Genomic DNA, 11,908 nt, shown 5'->3' with positions numbered 1-11,908 from the left:
TGGGAGGAAGAAGGCGATACATTTCCACTCAAGGAAGAAGATAAGGGTTCGGGAAGCGTCGGGTGGGTCCCGCAGGTCACGTGGTTGTCGGGGGACACGGCTGAAGCAACGTCTAGGATCAGTCGACCGAAATGGAGGCCTTTCCAAAAAAATAAAAAATAAAAAATTGACAATTGCTGCCCCTGCACGCTCGCAAATCGGTGCCGCCGCCGTCACTTTCCCGTCTCCTTCCTCCATCCCTTCCTTCCTGGTCAAATCCATCGATTCCAGAAGCCTCCTCCTTCCCCGCGAAGCAAACCAGCAAGCGAACAGCCCAGATCCAAACCCCCACCCCCACCCCCACGAATCCCCTCTCGGAAACCCTAACCTCACTCCATGCCCTCCCGGAACCCTCGCCGCGGCTGACGACGACGAGGACGACGATGAGGTCGCTCCGCCGGGTCCTCCTCCCGCTCGTCCTCCTCTCGGGCCTCGCCTTCCGCGGGGCCCGCTTCGAGGACGAGGCCACCGCCGCCCCCGCCCCTCTCCTCCTCCCGCTCCCCCTGCCGCCGCAGCAGCCGGCGCCGCCCCTCGCGCTCCCCGCCGGCGGGGGGCGAGGGGACGATGCGAGCTCCACGGAGATCGTCCCCGCGGAGCAGCCGTTCCTGGTCAGGCCGCCGCGCCGCCGGCCGGTGCCGTCGAACGCTGTAAAAAACCCGGATGTAGGGCCCGGCATCAGGTGAGCTAGCTCGTGTCCCCGTCCCACACCCCCTAAGCGCCACTCGCGTTGCGTTGCTCAGCGAGGCCTGCCCTCTTTGTCGCCCCCTGGCCTCTGAAGCCGTGCTCATGGAGAAATGGGTCATGGTAGGTATTAGTGCGAAGCTTTTATCATGTTTTCAGCTGTTCGCGTGATCTTATTTCGCGCTGCATTTGAGTAGAGAAGAGGAAAAGCTGGCTGTCTAGCTGCCTAGGTTAAGTATGAGTGTGCCAGCGAGAGTTACCCTGTGTTCAGATGAATCTTGGAAGTACTTGTTCATGGTTGGCGCCTCACTGGATTTTAGGGTGCTCTGGTGTGGAGGGAGCTTTTGCTCTTCTATTCCCAAAGTGGGAGGTTTAGGTAATAATATCATGTTGAGTTTGTTTACCAGATCAGCTACTCTTTTTGTTTGGGATCTATGGTGTATTTTCTCTTTTGATCTATCAGTTAGGCCGTCAAGTAGCCGGCAGTTTTTTGTGGCAATTTGCTGATCTTTCATGTGATTAATTTTATAGCAACATGCAAATCTGTCCTCTGATTCAATTTTATAGCAACTTACAGACCTGTCCTGTGATTGACTGGAGTTCTTTGCTTGTTTTGCGAACAGCTCTGAACTGCGATTTTATGACAATGGCACAATTCAGCTTGTCGACCGTCTATCAGAATCTCCTCTGTGGCAGTTCTCCACAGGACCACCTCTGTCCAAGCACATTACTACCACAAACTCTGATTTGAGCTATCTCATATATCCTTTGGACGAGTCTGATCTCGTGGAAGTTCATAATGGCACCGGTGTGGTATGCTTTGCACAAATATGCTAGTTCTTCAGTTATACTTTTTGAAAAGAAAAATGTTTCTCACCCATGGCTTATTCCTGTAGAAACTTCCCTGGGAACTGGAAGACTTTATCGCTAGAACTCCATACATACGGGATTCTGTGGTTACTATTGGATCAAAAGCCTCGACAACTTTTGCCGTTGATGCTGATAGTGGTGAGATCATTTACAAGCATAGTCTGCCAGCCGCCTTGAATGAGTTAGCAGTCCCGGCTGGGGAAGCACCATCCAAGTTAGATGTTGGTAGAAGTTCTAATATCATCGTGGTTGTGAGAACCGATTATTCTCTCAGTGCATCAGATCTTGGTGTACATTTGTTTAACTGGACACGATCTTCGTTCTGTGCAAACTACTATGTTAAACAAAGCCATCCAAATATGCTTGAACAATCATCCTGTTTGCAAGAAAATATTCCGTGCATTAGGACCGATGGTGTACCGATCAAACTTACTTTACCTGATTCCAGTACAGCTAATGCACTTGTCTTGCAAGATGTGAACAAAGTTACCACTAGGGATGGTGCTGATGCTTTGAGACAACTTCAAACTTTGGTGATTCCACAACAAACTGCTAGCAAGTCTGGTGTAGCCCTGAATGGCACTCAGAATCAAACTGTTGATGGTGCTCTTGTTCATCTTGTCCCTGCTGACCCCCAAACCAACAGGTTCACTAATAATGCTTATGGATTGCTATTCCCGGTGCTTACCTTATTGGTGGTCCTTGCTTGGCTGGTGAGGTTGGCCTATTCAAGCAAGTCTTGCAAGCAATTCATGAGTGTACTTATGAAGCCATTTGTTCGTGAACAGAAATCAATAGACCTTAGAGGGAAGTCAGAGGGAACATCTAAGAGAAGGAAAACACGGAAGAAAGATGGAAGGGCCAATAGCACAGAGATCGGTTCAGCCTCTGACAAAGAGAGCAGTGGAACTGGTGGGTCAAATGAGATGCTGTATGCACTCCCTGATGGCCTTGACGGATGCCAGATTGGAAAACTTCGTGTTCACAAAAAGGAAATTGGTAAAGGGAGCAATGGCACAGTTGTCTTTGAGGGTTCATATGATGGACGTGAAGTTGCAGTGAAACGCCTGCTTCGTTCACACACTGATATAGCCCAAAAAGAGATTCAGAATCTTATTGCATCGGATCGTGATCCTAATATTGTTAGACTGTATGGCTGCGATCAGGATGACAATTTTGTTTATATTTCCCTTGAGAGGTGCCGCTGCAGCTTGGCTGATCTGATCCAACAGCATACAGATCCATCTTTTTCAGATGTTGAGAAAATAGATGTAGAACTTTGGACGCAGGATGGACTTCCTTCGCCACAACTCCTAAAGCTGATGAGGTATTGAACTCGTGTCCTTCTATATTATCCACTAGAAATGTTGGTTGGGTATGAACATAATTCCAACACCTTCTCCCTCGAGGTGTATCAGCCACATCGATGTGAAAAGTTTTAAATACCAACCTGGTCAATGTGCATGCTTGGTGATATCACCATTTGTAGGTGTATGCCATTGTTATTTTACATGAACACATGGAACAGTTTAATGGCAAAGAGCCCTTGAGCCTACCCCTTTTTATCTCTTCCATAAGATACTGCATTCCCTATTCTCAAGATAATGCAGTTTTGACTAATCAAATTACGTTAGGGCTGGATTTCAAAGGAATATGGTCCAGCTTGATGGTGCTGTGCTGTCCGGTGCTATGGATATAGTAAATTAATGGATTATATTTATAGATTGGAGTGTACTTTCTGTTATGGCTCTTAAGATAGATGTTGCTAATTAGTTAGAAGATAAACATTGCTAACTAGTTAGATGAACAGAGCATAAATTGGCTACATTTCAATTGTGGAAGATCCAAAACTCGAAAGAAGCTTGCTAATGGATGTGTTGGCATAGTTTGACTAAGTTTATAGGAACAAATATCAACATCCATAACACCAAATCAATATCACTAGGTCTATCATGAAATATCATTTCATAATGTATTTATTGGATTGTAGATTTTTATATACTCCCTCCCTTACAGTTTAGATGGCCTATCTAAAAAAAAATGGATTTTCATTATATTAGTCCCACTTTCAGTCTTATTGAGTTAAAGTTCTTTGAATCACACGGCTCATTTAATCCATGGAGATGAGAGAGAGGGAATTAGAGGCCATGTATGCACCATATGGATCTAATTAGAGGGAGGGTGTTGCATTTATTGCTTTGGGGGTCGAACATGTGAGGCATATTTTAGTGGGCAGTTTTGAACTCATGAAACTCGTGCCCTCTACTCACCATCTACCTTGGTTGCTGAGAATTTTGAGATAAGCCCTTTAAACCGGAAGAGTGGTAGTATTTTTCTACAAACTTGGTCAAACATTATCTTGTTTGACTTGTGGCAAGATTTGTAGACCTTACAAACCTGAATGAGTACTTGTTATGACCCCAGCACATCCAGATATACTCATTTGTATGCAGTATTTAACATATACTTGAGCAAATAATGCCTGATATATCACCACTAGCTGCAATCTACTATAGCTTCGTCAGTATTCTTCTATTTCTTGCTTCTTGAAATATTGATAATGCCCATGATTTTGTTAGCCAGTGCATCTGCTGCCGTTCCTGTATGATTGCTCCTGTCTTATTTATTTTTATGCATCTCACTCGTATCTTGTGAATTTTCTTATGCAGAGATGTTGTCGCTGGTATTGTGCATTTACATAGTTTAGGAATCATACATCGCGATTTGAAGCCTCAGAATGTCTTAATAAGTAAGGAGGGATCTCTCAGTGCAAAGCTTTCTGATATGGGTATCAGTAAGCGTTTGCAAGAGGATATGTCGTCTCTTAGTCACCATGGCACTGGTAAGCAAGATTAAACCCTACTTACATTTTTTCAATAATAGCACTCTTTTCTTTTTAAAGTAGCTGTTTAATCCTCGACAGTGTTTTGCAGGATATGGAAGCTCCGGTTGGCAAGCACCTGAGCAGCTTCGTCGTGCTAGTCAGACTCGTGCAATGGATTTATTTAGTTTGGGCTGCCTTATTTTCTATTGTATCACTAAAGGCAAGCATCCGTTTGGTGAGTACTATGAACGGGACATAAACATTATAAACGGTCACTTTGATCTCTTCGTGGTGGATCACATTCCAGAAGCGGTGCATCTTATTTCTCTGTTGTTACAACCAAAACCTGATGAGAGGTAAGAATTTAGGTCAATGTACATTCTTGCTGTGCTGAACACATAGGTTATGTAAGGCTTACTGTTTTTTTTTTTACTGAAATTCACTTTTAAAATGTCAACAGACCCACGGCGGTGTACGCGATAAATCATCCTCTCTTTTGGAGCCCTGAGTTGCGGCTTTTGTTTCTAAGAGATACCAGCGATAGAATTGAGAAAACCACTGAAACTGACCTCCTTAATGCTTTGGAAAGCATAGGGCATCAAGCTTTTGGTGGAAAATGGCGAGAAAAGTTGGATGATGGTCTGGTTGCTGATGTGGGTCGTTATAGGAAATATAATTTCGAGTCAACTCGTGACCTTCTCAGGTTGATTAGAAACAAGTCAGGACATTACAGAGAGCTTCCAGCTGATCTCAAGGTTAGTTATGCTGCACCTCTTGTCGCATTTGTTCTTGTTTATGCTATGTGTATGGCTATATTGTTCGCTGGTCAAACTGGTATGGTGAACTTCAACAATCCTGTGTTTTATTACTGTATTAAACATGCACAATCATAGATCCTTGCACCATACCATGGATGTTCCAAGAGATGTCACCTAACTACTCCCTCCGTTCCTAAATATTTGTCTTTTTAGAGATTTCAAATGGACTACCACATACGGATGTATATAGACGTACTTTAGAGTGTAGATTCACTCATTTTGCTCCGTATGTAGTCATTTGTTGAAATCTCTAGAAAGACAAATATTTAGGAACGGAGGGAGTAGATAATTGTTTGTATCCTTCAAAATGTCCAAGATACCCTCTGTCTCCACAAAGTTTCTATTTTACATTTTCTAATTTAAAACTGAGTATGTAAATTCTAAGTTACAAAACCAGTCCAAAAAGATCTGATCTCCATGATGCGGCTTTTTGGGTCCAAAGTGGACTTCTGTTTATTCTTTCCATGGTTAGTGAGCAAAATGCTTACCGTGACATATCTCTCCCCATTCACTGTCTCTGTTGTTCCTCATGGCAACCATGCGAATGCTCCTGAGCACAACCTTGACATGCCTATGGTGTGTTCTTGTTCTAAATTTAATCATTCCACCATGATCTGGCATGAGTTAATTCTCCAGGGAAGGTACAGGATTCGCTGAAGTTGCTGTCAGTGGTGGCGGTGGAGCGGTCTAGGATCAAGGAAACCACCTAGAGTGGGTGGATAGATAGATTATGATTCTCTTAAGCTAAAACATGTGTTTAGCACAATTGAAGGAAATAAGTTTAAAAAAAGTTGCATTTTAAACACAATCAGTTACACCTATGAGTCTATACAGGTGCACTGACAACCTAATTCGAGTTAAACTGTTTGCGATCTATAATAAGCAAACCATAAATGCACACAAGCAAGAGAAGATAACCCAAAGATGAACTTGATACTGTTTTTTGGCTTTGGCGGTCTCCTTATTCCATGCTTAGGTAAGCCAATAAATGAACCCCTCCAAACAGGCACACTGAATCCGCTAGCGACAGCACATGTCCACCCTAGACAAGTTACAACCTTCATACAGTGACGTGTCTCGTCATGACCATCTTGTATAGATCACCGAGTGTCATCCAAGCTGTCTAGCTTCCAGTAATGATAAGTTGGTGATGCTCGCTTGAAGGTGATCATGTGTCAACATTGCCCAACTGGGTGCTGCCTCTTTCTTTTCCTAAAGAAAGTGAGCTGCAAACAAAGCTTACCTTAGTTGGTTAGGTTTCTTCTGGTGGAACCAGCCTACCTAGGTCCAAGTCCTATACTTGGTTAGGGTGGTCGCATATTTTCCTTGATCTATTTCAGGCTTTTTGGCTCTATCCTTTCAGTGGTATGATGTGACCGTCAACTACGAGGTGCCTATGGCGACTAAGACAATCTTAAGATCTGTTGGCTGAGGTGTATGTGCATGCGTTCATAGTGGTAGGGTGTGTGTGTGCGTGTTGTGAGTGTCTGCATCTGTACTGTTTTTCTCCAAAAAATAAAATTAATGAACTGAACAGTATGAAGAATGGAGACGAATTAAGGGCTCAAGGATGGCGACTGAGTGGCAGAATATGCCCACACACATGCAAACAAAAATAGCTATTACTCTTATTGAAGATGAAATTTAGAACTGGTTGAACAGCCTCATCCCTCACAGTAGCAGCTAGTTGCACTGAACAATACAATAGTCAAATATGGCTGTTAAAGAGCTCTAAATCTGGCTAACTCAACAGTTCATTGAGGGGCTCAAGAAATTGTTCTCTGCATAATGATGGCTACTACAAGCATGTCAATCTGGGACACCTGGTCAGACCGCAATATCGATGCCGGTTAGATCATTGCCCTCCCAAACTGTGGAGCCTTGTCACACCCAGTCAAAGCCTCTTTGTTTCGCAGGATTTGTAAAACGCATGAATAGGCAAAACATAGGATTGGAGTGGCATGCCATCTTCAGTACCACATGATTAGTATGGGCATTTGAGAAGTGTAGGATTCTTCACATGAGGCTGGAGTGGATGGAAATTTTCCTATGAAAACTAGTACAAATGAATTCTAAGAAAAAATTCCTATGGATTGTATCCTACGAATCAAGCAACCTACACAGGGAAAACAATCCTACTGATTAGAATCCTTCAAAATTCCTTTAGAAATCCTTTGAATCAAAGAGACTGGGGAATAATAGTCTTGAACAAGGGCTTCCATAGAAAAAAGCTTCCTTCAAGAGTGCATTTCGTTGCTGGTTGTTTGATTTCCTTGATCCTACACTTAGAAGTCATGTTACTAGTTTGTTTGATCCGTAGGAAAAAAAATCCTACTGGCGTTCCATAACTATGAAGCACTTAGGTTGGCACAACGATTTCACTGTCAATGTACCACAGCACTAACAACACGGGTAGCAACCTGGTCTTCCACCCCCACCAAACTCCTAAGACGAGGAAATTCTGTGAAATGACCCTAAGTTTATTGCCACCTTTGCATCAGGTATAGTTGAGAAGATTTAATTCCCATCATTTACATCTGTTGGTCTTCAATGTGCTATAGCAATCTTGAGGGATGGATAATGCTTGTTATGGTTCTGCTCCCCAGTTAGCTCAGCCTTGTTTCCTCCCCTCTGCGTTGCCAAGAAGCTAAGCGTTTTCATCAATTTTCAGGAGTTACTTGGGTCACTGCCGGAGGGATTTGATCGTTATTTCTCAAGCCGATTTCCGAAGCTGCTGATTGAAGTGTACAAGGTCATGTCAGTTTATTGCAAGGACGAAGAAGATTTCAGGAAATATTTCATTGGGATCTCGGTATAACTAAAAGCAGATGTCATCCCTCTACTGTATGCAATGCACTAACAAATCTTCACCTAGCAAAATTGTATGTAACATGTGATCTGTATCATATTATCATTGAAAGAAATCAGAAGAGATCTCAGTTATTAATCTGTACATTGTATTACACATAATTGTGTTGTTATAGTGTCACTGATAAAATAATGGAGTATTATCCATACAAATAAATGGATAGATTTTCAGAATATCTCGCAACATATTGAGTTTTATGAGGGAAACTATTAACCTTAAGCTTTGAGTCAATCTGCTTCTTCCTCGGTCATTTGCCTCCAGGAACCTAAGCTGGGGGGATATTTCTACTTTCAAAGCAATCTCTTTCCTTCCTTTAGGCTCTAGATCCTTCCATTTTCTTCCTTCTTTAGGAGCTTCTGGTGGGATCCTCACAGCGTGGGACGAGGCAACCTTGGAGTGCACCAAAGTTCAGCTAGATCGCTTTGCCATCACCTGTTGGTTTTCCTTCCGTGCAAATGGTATGTCCTTCAGTTACGAACGTTTATTATGGCCCTTGCGACCACGCTAGAAAATCTGAATTTCTAGATTCCCTCATCTCTCTCTCAAATCTTATTAATTGCCCGTGGACAACTATGGGAGATTTTAATCTTGTTTTGAGACCCTCTGACAAATCATCGTCAAATTTCAGCGGTAATGAAGCCCAAAAATTCTCATCCGCGATCAACTCAATCTTCAGGAAATCCCTCTGTTGGATAGGCTCTTTACTTGGTCTAATCAACAAGATAACCCGACTCTCGTTCGGTTGGACAGATCTTCTGTTAATTTAGATTGGACCTTGATGTTCCCTGACTCAACTCTTTCGTCCCTCGTACGCACTACCTCCGATCACGTTCCTATTTTACTGGCAGCCTCCACAACTATTCCCAAGCCCTTGATTTTCCGGCTCAACAATTGTTTGCTGACAAATCAGTCCTTCCTTCAGCAAATCGCTTCAACAAATTGGGCAAGTGTTGGGCCCAACCATCACTCCTTGGGCTCCTCGGGCCGCCTTTGCCTGAAGCTTAAACGCACTCGCAATATGGCTAACATGTGGGCTGTCAACCCAAAAGCTCCTAGGCGGATGGCTACAAATTGTACGACGACTATTTCTGTGATGGACAAACTAGAAGAAGTTCGACCGCTCTCTTCTCTTGAGCTTACTCTGCCACCGCCATAACAAACTCCTTGCAACCTACTGGCGCCAACGGGCAAAAATTAAGAAGTGTACTCTCGGTGACGAAAATTCTGCTTATATGCATGTGTGTGCCTCTGTTCGATTTCGGTAAAAAAGAAAAAAACAAATTCCCCTTCTGCATGTAAATGGGACGGACGTGACTTCTCATAGTGGGAAGGAAGCGATTTTATGTACCAACTTCTCTAGTTTGTTGGGGACTCAATCTACCTCTGTCTTCTCTTTTGATCTGGATGACCTTATGATCGGTTCTAGACTGACCCCTTCTCAAGCTATCTCTCTCACTAGGCCCTTTTCCTTGGACGAAATTCGTGCTGCTATTCTAAGCATGAACGTCAATGCAAGTCCAGGGCCCGACGGATTTGGTCCGCCTTTTTTTAAAGCTAATTGGGATCTTCTTAAATTTGACTTGCTTGACCTCATGAACGATTTCCACAAAGGTTCCGCTGATCTAGCAAGGATTAACAAGGCCTATATTGTGCTCCTTCCCAAATAAAGGGGCGCCACGACCCCGGAAAATTTCCGACCTGTGTCCTTGCAAAATTGTCTCATCAAGATTAGCTCTAAATGCCTAGCCTTTAGAGCCCGGCCATTCATCCCATCTATCATTCACCAGGACCAATCCGGCTTTATTAAAGGCCGTGGTATTGCTGAAAATTTCACCTACGCTGCGGATATCGTCCAAACTTGCTTCAAGCGTAAAAAATCAGCTATAGTTCTCAAACTAGACTTTCGAAAGGCTTTTGACTGCGTGTCTTGGACGGCCTTGTCTTCCATTTTGAGAGCTAAGGGTTTCCCTTTGACCTGGTGTGATTGGATCAATAATCTCAATGTGACCAGTCAGTCCGTTGTGCTTCTTAATGGTAAACCGGGGCCATGGATCCACTGCAAACAGGGGCTTCGCCAAAGGGATTCGATATCCCTATACCTTTTTATTATTGTTGCTGATGTCCTTCAACGTTTAATGATACAAGCTTCCTCCAATGGCCAACTCTCTCACCCGATCGACCCCTCCATTGCTTGCCTTGTGCTCCAATATGCGGACGACGCCCTCATCATCCTTCAAGCAGAACATGACCAACTACAAACACTCAAATCTATCCTTCTTGAATTCTTGGCAGCCACTGGCTTACACATTAATTTTCACAAAAGCACTTTCGCTCCTATTCATGTCGAACCTGGACTTGTTGTCCAGCTTGCCGATATTTTGGGGTGCAAAGTGGCATCCTTCCCTCAATCTTACCTCGGTCTACCTCTGTCCACCCACAAACTCAATCTGAAAGACTTCTTTGTCACCATAGATAAGATCGTCCGTCGTCTAGCTGGGTGGCGAGGGGCACTTCTATCTCTTGCCGGTCGTGCCATTCTGGTTTGTGCGGTCCTTAGGGCCTTACCTACTGCTCTACTGCTCCCGGTGGGCATTGTCCAGGACATCGATAAACGCTGCAGGTCCTTTTTTTGGGCGGGTCAGGAAAAAGTATCTGATGGGCAGTGTAAAGTGGCTTGGGAATTTGTTTGTGCACCGTTCTCTCATGGGGGTCTAGGTTTCTCCTCTCTTCAACACTTGAACTCTTGCCTACTTCTTTCCCATCTAAATAAACTTCACTCGTACATTGCTTCTAGGGGTAGTTCTCATCTTGCTCCAAAATATGGATGGTCTGACACTCGTGACCTTGATTCTCCGCATCCCTTTAAGTCCAACGTTTGGCATGATAGCGCCAAGGGGCTAGAATTCTTCCAATCCATAACTAAGGTGGATATTGGCAATGGTACAACAACCGCTTTGTGGCTAGATCTATGGTTTAACGGTTCCACTGAAAACCTTGCAACAATTTTCCCTGCACTTTGTTCTCATACTCTCAGACCCGCGGCCACTGTTGCACAGGTGCTAGGCTATCCTGCTTTGAACCTTGACCTGGCTCCTCGCCTTACTCATGATGTCGAACTCAAATTGGGAAACCTTCGCGCTATGCTTGCATCTGTTTCCTTGAATTTGCAGGTAATTGACAAACGAACAGGACGTTTTGATGGCAAGCCTATGACTTGCAGATCGGCTTACAAGGTTGTTTGGATCAACAAGCCAATTGACCCCTTCGCAACGGCCATTTGGAAAAACTATGCACCCAACAAATGCAAAATTTTTCTTTGGCTAGCACACAAAAACTGGCTATTCACCAACAAAAGACGATTCAAAAGGGGGTTAACAAACTCCGCCTGCTGCTCGTTTTGCCCGGATACAGAATCAATCACTCACCTCCTCCTCCAATGCCACCAGTTGCGTCCGTTTTGGGAAGAGCTAAATTCAATTACTGCCACACTACCGACGGACCTACACCAGCTCTGGGGACAGGGCCTAACCAACAAACCTCGCTCCACGATTAGCATTGCTATTTTGTGGAATATTTGGAAAAGAAGAAATGCAAAAGCTTTTCGGAATGAACTTCAACCGATCAACCTCGTAGCCCGCTCGGCTGCCGACGACCTCATGCTTTGGTCCAATAGATGCTCCAATGAGCAAGTTCTGCACCTTCTTCGAGATTGAATTACCATGTTATTCCACTTATCTATGAGATTGTACCTTGATTTGTACTCTCGACCCCCTTCCCTTTCTCTGCCTTGTAAATGTACTCTTTTAT

General features: G+C 43.9%; 1 protein-coding gene across 1 annotated transcript; it reads left to right on the top strand.

Annotated features, from left to right (window-relative positions):
• Window positions 1-317: 317 nt before the first annotated feature.
• LOC123139420 (serine/threonine-protein kinase/endoribonuclease IRE1) lies at window positions 318-8,284 on the top strand. The gene is made up of 7 exons (XM_044559229.1): window positions 318-718; window positions 1,344-1,533; window positions 1,617-2,917; window positions 4,260-4,432; window positions 4,524-4,770; window positions 4,875-5,169; window positions 7,904-8,284. Exons 1-7 carry the CDS (start codon window positions 423-425, stop codon window positions 8,048-8,050), a joined length of 2,649 nt encoding a protein of 882 aa, XP_044415164.1. The 5' UTR covers window positions 318-422; the 3' UTR covers window positions 8,051-8,284.
• Window positions 8,285-11,908: the final 3,624 nt, after the last annotated feature.

Source organism: Triticum aestivum, chromosome 6B (assembly GCF_018294505.1).
Source record: "Triticum aestivum cultivar Chinese Spring chromosome 6B, IWGSC CS RefSeq v2.1, whole genome shotgun sequence".
In the NCBI taxonomy this organism is placed as follows: domain Eukaryota; kingdom Viridiplantae; phylum Streptophyta; class Magnoliopsida; order Poales; family Poaceae; genus Triticum; species Triticum aestivum.
The sequence above is the reverse complement of the archived record's forward strand: the minus strand, read 5'-3'. Positions and strand labels throughout refer to the sequence as shown.